This window comes from Cornus florida, unplaced genomic scaffold, assembly GCF_030987335.1.
Source record: "Cornus florida cultivar Cherokee Brave unplaced genomic scaffold, ASM3098733v1 CherokeeBrave_3.0.0_Hap2_Chr05, whole genome shotgun sequence".
Lineage (NCBI taxonomy): Eukaryota > Viridiplantae > Streptophyta > Magnoliopsida > Cornales > Cornaceae > Cornus > Cornus florida.
In genome coordinates, this window is record NW_026775575.1 from 95,919,950 (window position 1) to 95,935,996 (window position 16,047).

The following is a 16,047-nucleotide window of genomic DNA, read 5'->3' on the forward strand; positions in this document are numbered from 1 at the left end:
GGTCAGGGATAGTGGCCAATCCTCCTTTCGTGCCGCCATGGAGTTGTCACGGGACGGGTTCACTAATGGTTTGGAAATGATAATGGAAATGGTTTTGGGAAAATGGGGAGTGACATTGCATGGCACAGCATCTCAATGCATGGCATATTTATTTGTGGTATTGGATTAATGATGTGGTATCGTAGTTATACTTTTACTCCCGGCATGGTATGATCCCAATTTCCTTATTCCTATTCATTGTGTGGATTCACGGGGTCTCAAGAGGTGTGCCTTAGGCACTACCAACAGAGCAATTTCGCTAACCCCTATTATTTAACATTTTTCAGGGCTCGGAAAAGAAGTGGCGGATGACAATCCCCCGCAAGCTTGAAGAAGATTAGGAGTTGTATTTTGTTATCTTTTGTATTTTAGCCCTTTTTTTTTTTTGTATTTTCTCAAACTATGTAAAAGAGTATTTATTTTTGCAAATCATGACCCTATAACATAACTAAGATACTTGATTATTTTTGTTATAAACTGAGACCATGTAAATGCTTAAGTTGAAGGGGATGACGATGGTGGGCTAATTTGGGAAGGTTGTTGATGTTATGGTATTGGGGAATACATTATATTTCTTTTGTATTGTGTGTTGGGGCAGGTTGAATTGGTCTTGAAAGGCTGTTGTTTTTTTTTTTTTTTTTTTTCATTTGAACAGGTTGTTGTAGAACCATTTTTAGCAGAGATCATGCCAAAATTTTTTATTTTTATTTTCGGTATTCAGTTTAGGGTCGTTACAACTTCATCGTGGCTGTATATAATACAAATATATACACACACACACACACACACACACACACATAAATATATATATATATATATATATATATATATATATCCATAAATACGTGTCATCCCATAGTCCTTCTCTTCTACAAACCACGTCTCCTTGATTTGCTGCAACTTCATTGACTTAACTGAAATGGTTTGTAGAAGCCTCTTTAAAATAAGGAGAAATTCCAACCCACATCTTGCTTGGTCAACTTTAGCCTTATCATATTTTGGCCCTAAACAATAGTTTTTAATACATATGTAATTATTTTATTCAACCAAAATGAAATATAAACTTTTAAAATAGATCAATTTGTAATTTAGAACTCCTAACTCGACCAAAATATGATTTCCCAATAATAAAACTCGATTTTGTGGCATTGATACGTTCTATTTTGTGTCTTTTAACTTATCAAGTTGTAGATATTGCTTACAGTGCCTTGACAATTGCTTGAGTTTTCCAACATTACAATACACTCTTTATTCTACTTAATCATTCACCTAGATATAAAGTATTTTTTCTGTAGAAGTTGACATGGTTTGACAAGATCTTAGCTAAGTCAACTGTCAATTGCCAATATGACTAATCAAAGCGTCCTCTAAGTAGGTGAATTATGCATAATAAACCCAAACCCTAATAATATCTATAATATTTATATAAAGCATATTAGCAGAATAATAGAAATGCTTTTGCAGAAATAGAACTATTTTATAAATTTTCTGATGTATTATCCCAATTTAACTAAGATAAATGGCCTTATGGATCAAAAATGGTTTGCATTTCACAAATTAAAGAACAAACAAAACACAAATACATTGTGTTTTTTTTTATTTTTTTATTTTTTATTTTTTATCGAGCCTCTAATATTGTCATGGTGATTTCATTGACTGAACTTGTTGTATGCTTGCTTGACAAATAATAATCGATTTCAGGAAAAGTTCTTTCAGTGTAAAAACCAGGTTGTTTAGGCTGAAGCAATGCACCCTCGCTACCCAGCATCATAACCACAAATGACATGTTTGGCCTATCTTCTAGAGATTGTTGCACACATAATAAAGCAATATGGATCGATCGTAGAACTTGGGATAAACAGCATGAGTCTTCTCCTAGAGGTGCATCTATCAGTTCCAAGGACCTGCCTTCCTTGAAAAGTCTCCATGACTACAAGTAATTCACACCTCATCAGTAAAAGTGTCAGTTTTTAACATATAGATTACAAGTAATTCACGAATCATTAGTATGAGTGTTAGTTTTAACATATAGATATAAGATAAGATTCTAAACAGGAGACTTTCATGCCCAAGAAGGTTAAGGTGGTGTTTAGGATGAAAAAAACCTCTGTTCCTCTTTCCACTCACTATCTCCAGCACCAAAATTCCGAAACTAAATATATCTGATTTTATAGAAAAAATCCCATCTATTGCATACTCCGGGGACATGTAGCCGCTGCAGGGAATAGTGAACTAAGAAACAGATGTAGGCTATGTAGCAACAATAGGATGGTTTATATAAACATGTTTAAAGATTCTTACTGTGTTCCAACCACTCTTTTTGTAGTTGCTCCAGTCTCATTTTCTCCAAAACTTCTAGCCACACCAAAGTCCGATATTTTAGGGATCATGTTAACATCTAGCAAAATATTGCTAGCTTTGAGATCTCTATGGATGATTCTCAGTCGGGAATCTTGATGAAGATAAAGAAGTCCCCGGGCAATGCCATTGATAATTTCAAAGCGCTTAGGCCAATCAAGTAATTTGCTTCGGGTTTGATCTGTCAAAACTTTTCATATTAGTCTACACTGCTGCTAATTAAATGAATGCTTGTATAACTAGAAAACGGTTCCAAAATATCAAATCACAGAGTTTTTATGAGAGAAGTTCATGTAGCACATGTGACAAGCAACCAGCAAACTTTGATCCCCCACCCCAAACACACACACACACACAAAAAAAATAAAATAAAGAGGAAGGTGGAGGGGGTTGCTTGCTACATTTGCATTTCTCTGCATATAAGTGCTGCCACTTGAACTTGGTTGGAACAATTTATGGCGACACCATGTCAAAAAAACAATGCTGGATCAAATATAATTAACATAGTCAGATGCTTTTACTGAGTTAAATTTATCATGGTAAAGAGCCAAACCAAAAATAAATAAATCCAAGCTTTTGTTAGGCATGTATTCATAGATCAATATCGTTTCTTCTCCTTGAAAGCAGCAACCTAGAAGCTTCACAAGATTTCGATGTTGGAGCTTTGCTATAAAGATAATTTCATTCTTGAACTCATCAATTCCTTGTGTGGAATATTTTGACAGCCGCTTCACTGCTATTTCCTTTCCCTCTTCCAGCATACCCTGAAACACTTAAACATTTGTGTTTGGTAGAATATTATTTTAAAAAGAAAAGAAAAACTCATGTTTATATTGCTTCCTTTTTCTTTTTATCTTTTACTTACTGCCTTGTGTTGTATTTTCACTGATTTGATTATTGATTTGTTTCACAACGGATATATATACCCAAAAGAGTTTGCCTCACTCTACTAAAAATTTCTTCAATAAATCGTATTTCCTATAATTTTTTGCACAACATACTAACATCTAAAAGGATAGCAGGACCTACTACAAATCAAAGTGATTCTAATTTAGCAAAATCAAATATTTTCCCCTTCTTTTACTTTTTATTTTTCAAAAGAAGAGAAAAACAGATTTTGAATGGCTGGGAAAATTTAATAAAAATTAAAATGTTGAAACTTGTCTAATAGTATGTGATTCATCACTGAACATTCTGATCTTCCTATTAATTCTGACATAGCACAATGTCAAGAAATTGAGAACTAATAGAATAAATTTACAAATATATATGCATGAGGAAAGATACACACTCGCATAAAGAGTTTCTTTTGAAAAAAAGGGTCATTTGTTCTTCTGCAAAAATAGAACAACAAACATTTTGCTCCATTGCTAACTTGCCCTTTATCAGGTATATAAATACACCAAAAAGCCAAGCAAGTTTTATTTCGTGTGTGTGTGTGTTTAGGAAGGGGGATTGTTACAACTCTACAACTTCTTAGGAACCCAAAAAAACATAAAAATTGAAAGTAGACTTTTGTGCACACCGTATTAGCTGTAGCTCGTTGGTCATAATTTTTTAAATAGTTACCATTATACTGCTGATGTTCGTTTCAGACATTTTCATTCGGAAAAGTTCACCAGCTTTTAATATACTCTTTTTGAAGGCTTGCTGATTGTAATTTCAAATTCAGAATAATAGAGACATACAATTATTTTAGAGTATTTGCCTAGTATCAGTATCAATTGAGCCTCAGCTATATCGGACTTAGGAATTCATGCAAGTGTATCCAAATTATTACTTTCAGAAAAGTACAGCATCTTTTAATATCCCCTTTTTGAAGGCTTGCTGATTGTAATTTTAAGTTCAGAATTTTTTTCTTAAATGAGAGATGAAAACCTTGAAGATAAGTAATAATAGAGAAATACAGTGATTTTAGTGCATTTGCCTAGTATCAATATCAATTGAGCATAAGATATATCGGTCTTAGGAATTCATGTAAGTGTATCCATATTATTACCTTGTAAACAGGTCCAAATCCAACCTCTCCAAGTTTATTGTTGATTGAGAAGTTATTGGTAGCATCAGCTATTGTTGATAAGTCAAACATTGGTAACTCTAGATCTTCCTTGTGGCTTTCATTAGTGTGGCATTGTTCCAAGCCGCGATCCAAACTTTCTGTAAACAGGGGAAAAAGTGAAATTAGATGAAACCAACTTTAATTTTCAAAACAATTGCACACATTTCCTTCCAGAGAGATAAGAGCACATAAATAGAACAGTACCAGTAAACCAAACAAGCTACTTGACCATAAAATGACTAATTTAGTTACCTCTATTTAATTTTTGCTCTTGATGCTTCTTCCGTACATAAAAGGCAAAGGTTAGGCCCAGCAATAACACTCCTGCTAGTAACGCCAAGATGACTGTGACTTTCTTTCGCATCTTCCTATTGGATTTGGAGTCAACTTCGGAGACTGTCAAGTTCATCATCCAAAAAAAAAAAAAAATTAAGATTGAGTTTCCAAAAATAGTATAGGTTTCCAACCCATGAAAGTTTCTATTTTCTAAGATAAAGCCTCTTCAAATTCTCTTCTCTTTTACTTGGTAATTAGATTTAGAAATTTAAACATATTCACAAATATTTTGGAAATTGTTTGCTTGATACTATGACCAGTAGTTTCTAACATTATATGATTTCAGTCACTATATAAATATTGAAAAAAAAATCAATAAAATACAATTAAAACCAAGTGCAAGAGAATGTGTGTGAGAGCTTCCATGTGCCTCCTGATTTATGCCTCCTTTCTACAACTCTGCTTGCAAAGCTGTTGAAAATATTGGCAACTTTCTTTTTATTTCCACAACAGAATTTAAAAGCTACTTATCTACATGTTTGGGAATATATATCATACCTAACTCAGATGAGGCCATTCTTATATAAATATCTTGTCCAGTTTCAGTGAGCACCCTAATATTAATCAGGGCTTCAAACCAGAGAAAGCAGCCAGTTCCTCCTCCTCTTATGTCTATATTTGCATAAGCCATACAAGAACAGTTTTTCAAAGCATACTGTCTCACATTCCTTGAGGGTCATGCTTTTATTAAACCAGGAATTCTGCGTGTCAGGCAATTTAAGACCGGAATACTTGATAAATCCATTTGATGATTCATTGTGGCAATCCAAGGCTGTTTTTCGAACACACCCACTTGACCAATCTGCTGTGTCCCAATCTTTTGGGTACCTTGGAACAAATTTATCAAGACACCCACACACCGGGGAGTTAGCAATGCCGCAGATACCATAGGCCTGACATAGCCCATAAAAATGAGAGTTACCTGCTGGTGTATTCATGTAAACTGTCCATACCTGTGTTTTATAATTCCATGTCAAGCGCTGTAGTATTCCATTCTGATTCAAAACCCGCCGTGAGAAAACCGAGCTATTAATAAGCTCATATTCATAATACACTTCCTACTGATCAAAAACAAAATGGTATGTGTTCGGCTCCTAAAAACCGTGGACCTTTCCAAGTGTGGAAAGGAGGGTGAATGGGTGTCCCAAGAATTGTTGTCATTCCAAAGTGTGTATGCGAACAATTATCCAGTAGTAGATTGCAGGGATTAGACGACTGTACGAAGGACTGGAATTACCACCTTCGGAGGTTCTTTTTCTTTTGAAAAAGGACTTCTGGACTACTCTATGGCTAGTGGAATGGAAAGCGGTATTGAAGGTGTAGGACTTCAAAGTAAGGTGCTGGAAAGTAAAAAAAATAAGTGCGGGACTTGAATTAAACATATTGGAGGTGCATTACATGAATGTAAAGTAATTGAAGTGTTGTATTGCTGTGTGATTTGAACAAGATTTGCAAACTAGCTCTAAGTGCTCTATTTATAGAGATTTCCATGCTTGCAGCTTGGTAAATAGCAGCCTTAGAAACTTCCACTTGTATTGATTTCAAACTGCCAAGTGTCCCATGTTCTCTTGGCAGTTGTAACTTCTTCCTTCCATCTTCTTCAATCATATCTTCCACTCTGTCTTCCACGACTTCCTATTCCCTTTCTTCTGCCGTAAATACTTTCTTCTTCAAACATGATTTAATTAACCTCGTCACCCATATTCCCTGACAACTGCTTCAGTTAGTGGTAGCAGTTACATGAAATACCACCACTTTCAGCTGATGTACCCTTGTTTGGCCAAGTGTCCCATGATTTTTATAATCTCTTCCATCTATAGACTCCTTCTTTCCCTATACTACTCCATATATATCATGAATATATAAGGAAGTTACTTGCACACCCACATTACCTTTAACCTGGGTAACCTTCTTCTGTTGGACTTTCTATTTTAATCTTGGCTTTCATGGCATTGTAGCCCCTTCTTTATAGCGACTACTTCTGTAATGTTTAAGTTTTTCTTATATATATATTTATGTGTGTGTTAGGAGAAGTTTTTTTATTTTACCTACGGGACCCACATGATATTATATCAATTGTGAAGGCTTTATAGCCATTACCTTCATTAGACTTCTCATTTCTCACGGCCAGCTCTCTCTCTCTCTCTCACTGGATTTCTTTTCTTTTTTCTTTTTTCTTTTCTTCTTCTTTTTTTTTTTTTTTTTTTTTTTTTTTTTTTTTTTTAATGACTTTAAATCTTGATTTCTTTTTCATCCCTTGGTAATTTTGATTGCCGTTTGCGGCAAAACAGAGAGCACAGCGAGCTCTACACATGTGTACCAACAATTTCAGTTTCAAGCAACCTAGGGAGTCCGAAAATCTTGACCCATTTTGAGGGTTTGAGGTGAAAATTGGGAGTTTTGCATAAAATAGAGGTAGGGGTTCCTAATTCACTTTTTCTTGCTCCTTTGTGAATCATCTTATTTGATTTGTTGTCAAGCATGTTAAATTGTGTTAGTTTTTCCTTGAAATGATCATATTGTTGTAATGAGATGTGTGTCTATGTGTTTTAATTGGTGTTACATGAAATATATGCTTATATGAATTTAATTCCATGCCTTACTTGCTTACCATGCTAGAATTTTGTTGAAGGAAGTATGTTATTTTTTTTGAAACTTCTTGTGAAGCATGCTAAATAATTAAATCTTAAAATTGGCGTGTGATGATAAATGTTGCTATGATAAAAAAGGCATGATGCATCTATGTACTTCATTGGGAAAGAGATGGGAACATGAATTTGACAAAAAAAAATAATAATAATAAATAAATAAATAAAAATATATACATATATATTTTTGGGAAAGAATTTTGAAAATGATTTTGTAAAAAACCCGGCCACCCAGGAGTTGCCTAGGGACCGCGGCGTTAGTGAGGCCTAGAGGGGACTAGGGAGACCGCCCTAGTAAGGTTGAGTTACCTGGGCCTCCAATGACGCCATGGAATTGCCATGGGTTAGGGATAGTGTCCAATCCTCCTCTCGTGCCGCCATGGAGTTGCCATGGGACGGGTTCACTAACGGTTTGGAAATGATAATGGAAATGGTTTTGGGAAAATGGGGAGTGACATTGCATGGCACGGCATCTCAGTGCATGTCATATTTATTTGTGGTATTGGATTAATGATGTGGTATCGTAGTTATACTTTTACTCCCAGCATGGTATGATCCCAATTTCCTTATTCTTATTCATTGTGTGGATTCATAGGGTCTCAAGAGATGTGTCTTAGGCACTACCTACTGTGTAATTTTGCTCACCCCTATTATTTAACATTTTTCAGGGCTCGGAAAAAAAATGGTGGATGACAATCCCCCGCAAGCTTGAAGAAGATTAGAAGTTGTATTTTGTTATCTTTTGTATCTTAGCCCTTTTTTTTTGTATTGTCTCAAACTATGTAAAAGAGTATTTATTTTTGCAAATCATGACCCTGTAACATAACTAAGATACTTGATTATTTTTGTTGTAAACTAAGACCATGTAAATGCTTAAGTTGAAGGGGATGACGATGATGGGCTAATTTGGGAAGGTTGTTGATGTTGTTGTATTGGGGAATGCATTATATTTCTTTTGTATTGTGTGTTGGGGTAGGTTGGATAGGTCTTGAAAGGCTGTTGTTTTTTTTCTTCATTTGAACAGGTTGTTGTAGGACCATTTTTAGTAGAGGTCATGCCGAAATTTTTAAAATTTTTTATTTTTATTTTCGGTATTCAGTTTAAGGTTGTTACAAATTTGGTATCAGAGCGAAGGTTCAAAAACCATTAGGACGACGGGTAGAGGCCTACCTAGGGTTGTCTGTGAAGTCATTTGCATTGTAAATTCCTTATTTGCAAAAGTGTTTTGCTATGTGAAAAAACATGCTTAACTGTTTACTTGCTTACGTGCTTATGTGATTATATGCTTATATTAATTTGTTCATTACACAGTATTGCATGCTAAGTGTTAGTATAACATCCTTTTATGTTGAGTTGTTCACGATTGGACCTTAGTGTTATTGTTATTGAACCGTTATTTTTGTTTTATAGAACGATGTCACGGCGTGAATAACTAAGGGAAGTTGGCCTTTGGCTAACAAGGGGTAATGTTGGCGAGAGCTTGAGCTCCAATCCGGCGGAGACAGCTGATGAGGACACACTTCTTCGGGATTTGATTGCCCCAAGAGTTGTTCCTATAAGGAGGGATAATATGGAAGCACCTGTTGAAGAGGGTGAAAGTCCGGCGGAACTAGTATTGAATCGCTTATTGCAGAAGGTCTTGAGGGCCACCATTGCTACTCAACCGTAGCCAATACCGCAGCTGGTACCACAACCGGTAGTGCAAGTAGAGGAGACGCTAGCATAGAAGCGTCTCAAGATTATTAAAGGGTTTTCTCAGTTGATGCCAGTGATGTTTGAAGGCGGTGTAGATCCCATGGTATCGGATGACTACATAGAGCAAGTTGAAACTCAATTGACTTCTATGGATGTGATAGAGAATCACTTGAAAATCATCCTAGCTACTTACATGTTTTCAAAGGATGCCAAGTTTTGGTGGAAATCGATCACAAATCAATATAAGATTGAAAAGATGAGTTGAGATAGATTCATGGAGCTGTTCTATGAGAAGTATTTCCCTGCCTCCAATAGGTGGGAGTTAAAGAATCAGTTTATTGGCCATATCCAAGGCAATATGTCGGTGACGGAGTACGAGAACAGGTTCACCTCATTCTCTCGCTTTGCTCCATAGATAGTGAGTAATGAATGTTGATAAGGTTCGGAAGTTTATCTCCGGACTTGACTACAAGTTGATACCGTTGTTAATAGCACAGGGCATTAAGGTTTATTCTGAGGCAGTGGAAAGGGCATTAATGCCAGAGGCAGAGGCCAAAGATAAAGATGTAAGAAGGGGACAGTGGAAGTAAAAGAGGAATGCAAGGTCATTTTCAGAGGGACCTTCAGGGAAGAGGAACAGGGTTGGTTCATCTCAGTTTCAGGGGCAGTAGTTAGCACAATCTACTAATACCACTCCTATGCCAGCAGGGTCTGCCAGGAGTGGTGTCATTTGTTATCGTTGTAATCAGCCGGGTCACTATAAGTCAGAGTATCCACAAACATTGGTTAATTCTGGGGCTTGTTTTGGTTGTGACCAACAGGGCCATAAGGTTACGAATTGTCCTAATCAGGGAGTAGGCACCGGTAGTGGCACAAGGTCATAGCAGAGGCCGTCACAGTCGGCTACGGTTCAGTCAGGTTTCAGACCACCACCATCACAGCCTGCCATGTCCTCTCAGGGTTCACGGCCAGTTAGGAGGGATACTCCTACTATGTCAGTGCAGCAGTCAGGTGTTCAGGTTGGCAATTCTCAGGCACAAGCACTACAGGGATGTGTCTTTGCACTTGCACCGACTGATACATCTTTTGGATTGTCAGTTCTCCGAGGTATATTTCCAGTGTTTGGTTCTTGGGTCCATGTTTTGTTTGACTCTGGTGTATCTCATTCTTTCATTTCATCATCATTTGCACTTACATCAGGGTTAGAGGTCAGTTTCATGGATCAAGCGTTGTGTGTTGATACGCCAGTTGCGGTTTCAGTGTCTTTGAGTCGAGTTGTGTGGTATTGTTGCATTGTGATAGCCGGGTGGACCTTTGTGTTTGACCTTATCCTCCTAGAGATGACTAGCTTTGATGTCATTCTCAGGATGGATTGGTTAGCTTCCTTTCGTGCCACGATCGACTGTTTTAGAGGTAGATTCACTGTTTACACTCCCGAGGGAGACTGTTTCTTTTTCGTGGGAGATCGGAGTGATTCCTACATTTCATCATTTTATGGAGTTCGTGGTGATTACTTCTTTACTAGCCTTATAGCCGAAGAAGATAATGTTATGGAAGAGATTATCCTGGAATTGTTCATGATTTTCTGGATGTGTTTCCAGAGGATTTGACAGAGTTGCCTTCGCACCGAGAAGTGGAGTTCACTATTGATTTAATGCCAGGTACCGCACCGATTTCTATGGCACTGTATCGTATGGCACCAGTTAAATTGGAAGAATTAAAGAGGTGGCTTGATGATTTAAGGATGAAAGGTTTCATCCGACCGAATGTGTCACCGTGGGGCGCACCGGTCTTGTTTGCTAAGAAGAAAGATGGTTCTTTGAGGTTGTGCATTGATTATCGGAAGTTGAATCGTGCCACTATCAAGAATAAGTATCCTTTGCCAATGATAGATGATTTATTTGATTAATTGAGAGGAGCTAGTTATTTTTCGAAGATTGACTTGAGGTCAGGCTACTATTAGTTACGGGTTAGGGATAAGGATATCCCAAAGACAGCATTTCGTACACGGTATGGACACTATGAGTTCCTTGTTATACCTTTTGGCTTGACTAATGCGCCAGCGGTATTCATGAACTTGATGAACCGCGTCTTTCACGATTACTTGGACCAGTTTGTGGTACTTTTCGTGGATGGCATTCTCGTGTATTCATGATCTCGGGAGGAGCACGAGGTTCATTTGAGTATTGTTTTATAGATTTTGTGGGAGCATCGATTGTATGCCAAATATGAGAAATGTGAGTTTTGGCTACAGGAGGTGAAATTTTTGGGGCATGTTGTTTCAGAAGGTGGAGTGTTAGTAGATCCATCAAAGGTTGAAGTAGTTTTGAATTGGGAGCAACCCAAGAATGTTTTTGAGATTCGGAGTTTCCTTAGCCTAGTGGGTTACTATCGGAGATTTGTGAAGGATTTCTCCCGTTTGGCAGCTCCTATGACCCGGAAATGGATTAAGTTTGTGTGGAATGAAGCCTATGAGTCATCTTTTCAGGAGTTGAAGACAAGATTGACTATAGCTCCAGTGTTGGTGATACTTGAGCGTGGCTTGGGTTATGTGATTTTTTGTGACGCTTCATGTGATGGTTTGGGATATGTGTTGATGCAGGATGGTAGAGTAGTGGCTTATGGGTCTCGACAGTTGAAGACTCACGAGCTTAACTACCCTTACTCATGATTTGGAGTTAGCGACAGTTGTATTTGCCTTGAAGTGTTAAAGACATTACTTATATGGTGAGAGATTCGAGGTGTACTTGGATCATAAAAGTCTCAAGTACCTTTTCTCCCAAAAGGACTTGAACAACAGATAGAGAAGATGGGTTGAGTTCTTGGAAGATTACAATTTTGACTTACAGTATCATCCGGGCAAGGTAAATGTGGTACCAGATGCCTTAAGCCGAAAATCTCGTGGAACTTTGGCTAGTTTGGCCATCCGAAAATGGAAGATGGTTGAAGATCTGGCAGAAATGGGATTGCAGTGTTTTGATGATGATGTTGACAGTGAGCCAGCATTCTTGTTTAGTCTTGTGGCTCAGCCTACTCTTGTTGTATGAGTGATTGAGTCACAGAGACAGGACCCGGATTTAGATGCCATTCACGCTTTCATCTCCAATGGTGAGACAGTGAAAGATTGGGCCTTGCATGCAGATGGGGGTCTACGTTTCAGGGGTTTATTGGTGGTTCCCACGGTTTATCGTGAGGACGTCTTATGGGAGTTTTACACTTCCCGCTTTGCAGTTCATCCAGGTGGTACCAAAATGTATCACAATTTGAGACGTCAATATTGGTGGAACGGGATGAAAAAAGATGTTGCACAGTTTGTGGCTAAGTGCCTTACCTGTCAATAGGTGAAGGCCGAGCATCAGAGACCAGCTGGTTTGTTACAACCATTGCCTGTAGCGCAGTGGAAATGGGAACATATTGCTATGGATTTTGTGACAGGTATTCCAAGGTCACGGAAAGGCAATGAAGCCGTATGAGTCATCATTGATAGGCTAACCAAGACGGCTCACTTTTTGCCTATTAAGGCAACAGATGATGTAGAGAAGCTTGGTGTACTTTATGTGAAGGAGATTGTAAGGTTGCATGGAGTTCCAGTAACTATTGTCTCAGATAGGGATGTCAAGTTCACTTCGAAGTTCTGGGAAGGACTTCAAGCAGCGTTTGGCTCAGCGTTGCATCTTAGTATGGCATTCCATCCATAGACAGACGACCAGTCGTAGCGTACTATCCAGATTTTGGAGGATATGCTTCGGGCATGTGTACTTAATTTGGGAGGTAGTTGGGAGGATCACCTTCCGCTTATTGAGTTTGCCTACAACAACAGTTATCAGACGACTATTGAGATGGCTCCATTTGAGGCCTTGTATGGCAAACCATGTAGATCTCCAGTTTGTTGGACTGAGGTAGGTGAGACCGTCGCCTTAGGACCCGACATAGTACTTGAGACTACCGAGAAGATTAAACTGATCAGACAGAGGTTACTTACAGCTCAGAGCCGACAGAAGAGTTATGCGGATAAGCGAAGACGGCTGTAATCCTTTGAAGTGGGAGACCACGTTTTTCTTCGGGTTTCTCCACGGAAGGGTTTGATGAGATTCGGGAAGAGTGACAAGTTGTCGCCACGATTCATTGGACCGTTTGAGATTTTGGACCGTGTAGGAGAAGTCGCTTATAGATTTGCTTTACCACCACAGATGGATAGAGTCCACAATGTCTTTTATGTATCGATGCTACGGAAGTATGAGCCGGATCCGTCTTACATTTTGAGTTGGGTTGATGTAAACATTGGTGAGGATGTTTCCTACGAGAAGGGACCAGTTCATATCTTTGACACACAATAGATGGTGTTGAGAAATAAGATGATACCAATGGTGAAAGTTCTTTGGAGACACCACGAAGTTGAGGAGGCTTCTTGGGAGCTCGAACAGGAGGTTCGCTCTAAGTACCCAGCGTTGTTTTCTTCCTCAGATATGTCTTGATTTCGGGGACGAAATCTTTTTAAGTTGGGGAGAATGTAATGTTTAAGTTTTTCTTTAATATATATTTATGTGTGTGTTAGGAGAAGTTTTTTTATTTTACCTGCGGGACCCATATGATATTATATCAATTGTGAAAGCTTTCTAGCCATTACCTTCGCCAAACTTCTCATTTCTCACGGCCAACTCTCTCTCTCTCACTGGATTTCTTTTCTTCTTTTTTCTTTTACAACTTCAAATCTTGATTTCTCTTTCATCCCTTAGTAATTTTGAGTGTCGTTTGCGGCAAAACGGAGAGCACGGCGAGCTTTACACTTGTGTACCAGCAATTTCAGTTTTGAGCAACCTAGGGAGTCCGAAAATCTTGACCCATTTTGAGGGTTTGAGGTGAAAATTGGGGGTTTTGCATAAAATAGAGGTAGGGGTTCCTAATTCACTTTTTCTTGCTCCTTTATGAATCATTTTATTTGATTTGTTGTTAAGCATGTTAAATTGTGTTAGTTTTTCCTTGAAATGATCAGATTGTTGTAATGAGATATGTGTCTATGTGTTTTAATTAGGGTTACATGAAATATATGCTTATATGAATTTAATTCCATGCCTTACTTGCTTACCATGCTAGAATTTTGTTGAAGGAAGTATGTTATTTTTTTTGAAACTTCTTGTGAAGCATGCTAAGTAATTAAATCTTAAAATTGGCATGTGATAATAAATGTTGCTATGACCAAAAAGGTATGAAGCATCTATGTACTTCATTGGGAAAGAGAAGGGATCATGAATTTGACCAAAAAATAAATAAATAAATAAATAAATAAAAAATATATACATATATATTTTTGGGAAAGAATTTTGAAAATGATTTTGTGAAAAACCCGGCTGTCTAGGAGTTGTCTAGGGACCGCGGCGTTAGTGAGGCCTAGAGGGGACTAGGGAGACCGCCCTAGTGTGGTTGAGTTACCTGGGCCCTAAATGACGCCATGGAGTTGCCATGGGTCAGGGATAGTGGCCAATCCTTCTCTCGTGCCACCATGGAGTTGCTATGGGACGGGTTCACTAACGGTTTGGAAATGATAATGGAAATGGTTTTGGGAAAATGAGGAGTGACATTGCATGGCACGGCATCTCAGTGCAGGGCATATTTATTTGTGGTATTGGATTAATGATGTGGTATTGTAGTTATATTTTTACTCCCGGCATGGTATGATCCCAATTTCCTTATTCCTATTCATTGTGTGGATTCACGGGGTCTCAAGAGGTGTGCCTTAGGCACTACCTACTGAGCAATTTTGCTCACCCCTATTATTTAACATTTTTCAGGGCTCAGAAAATAAGTGGCGGATGACAATCCCCCGCAAGCTTAAAGAAGATTAAGAGTTGTATTTTGTTATCTTTTGTATCTTAGCCCATTTTTTTTGTATTGTCTCAAACTATGTAAAAGAGTATTTATTTTTGCAAATCATGACCCTGTAACATAACTAAGATACTTGATTATTTTTGTTATAAACTGAGACCATGTAAATGCTTAAGTTGAAGGGGATGACGATGATGGGCTAATTTGGGAAAGTTGTTTATGTTGTGGTATTGGGGAATGCATTATATTGTTTTTGTATTGTGTGTTGGGGCAGGTTGGATAGGTCTTGAAAGGCCGTTTTTTTTTTTTTTTTTTTTTTTTTTGAACAGGTTGTTGTAGGACCATTTTTAGAGGAGGTCATGCCGAATTTTTATTTTTATTTTCGGTATTCAGTTTAGGGTCGTTACAACTTCATCGTGGCTGTATATAATACAAATATACACACACACACACACACACACACACACACACACACACACATATATATATATATATATATATATATATATATATCCATAAATACGTGTCATCCCACATTCATTCTCTTCTACAAACCACGTCTCCATGATTTGCTGCAACTTCGTTGACTTAACTGAAATGGCTTGTAGAAGCCTCTTAAAAATAAGGAGAAAATCCAACCCACATCTTGCTTGGTCAACTTTAGCCTTATCATATTTTGGCCCTAAACAATAGTTTTTAATACATATCTAATTATTTTATTCAACCAAAATAAAATATAAACTTCTAAAATAGATCAATTTGTAATTTAAAACTCCTAACTCGACCAAAATATGATTTCCCAATAATAAAACTCGATTTTGTGGCATTGATACGTTCTATTTTGTGTCTTTTAACTTATCAAGTTGTAGATATTGCTTACAGTGCCTTGACAATTGGGAAACCCCCTTGAGTTTTCCAACATTACAATACACTCTTTATTCTACTTAATCAATCAACTAGATATAAAGTATTTTTTCTGCAGAAGTTGACATGGTTTGACAAGATCTTAGTTAAGTCAACTGTCAATTGTCAATATGACTAATCAAAGCTTCCACTAAGTAGGTGAATTATGCATAATAAACCCAAACC

At 37.6% G+C, this 16,047-nt stretch overlaps 1 protein-coding gene across 1 annotated transcript; it reads right to left on the minus strand.

The window, feature by feature from the left end:
- Positions 1 to 1,623: 1,623 nt before the first annotated feature.
- LOC132309780 (G-type lectin S-receptor-like serine/threonine-protein kinase At4g27290) lies at positions 1,624 to 9,093 on the minus strand. Its single transcript, XM_059808059.1, has 9 exons — positions 8,899 to 9,093; positions 5,486 to 5,685; positions 5,291 to 5,346; positions 4,709 to 4,852; positions 4,397 to 4,554; positions 2,951 to 3,161; positions 2,341 to 2,578; positions 2,103 to 2,254; positions 1,624 to 1,968 (listed from the first exon to the last, which is right to left on the minus strand). Exons 1-9 carry the CDS (start codon positions 9,091 to 9,093, stop codon positions 1,658 to 1,660), a joined length of 1,665 nt encoding a protein of 554 aa, XP_059664042.1. The 3' UTR covers positions 1,624 to 1,657.
- Between the last annotated feature and the right edge of the window lie 6,954 nt (positions 9,094 to 16,047).

Coding starts and splice junctions, on each gene's coding strand:
- LOC132309780 (XM_059808059.1), bottom strand. CDS start 9,093: ATGGTGGCCCTCAAGACCTTCTGCAATAAGCGATTCAATACTAGTTCC. Junction 5,347..5,485: donor CCTGACACGCAGAATTCCTG/GTTTAATAAAAG, acceptor GATTAATATTAG/GGTGCTCACTGAAACTGGAC. Junction 3,162..4,396: donor GATTTGGACCTGTTTACAAG/GTAATAATATGG, acceptor TAAGTGTTTCAG/GGTATGCTGGAAGAGGGAAA.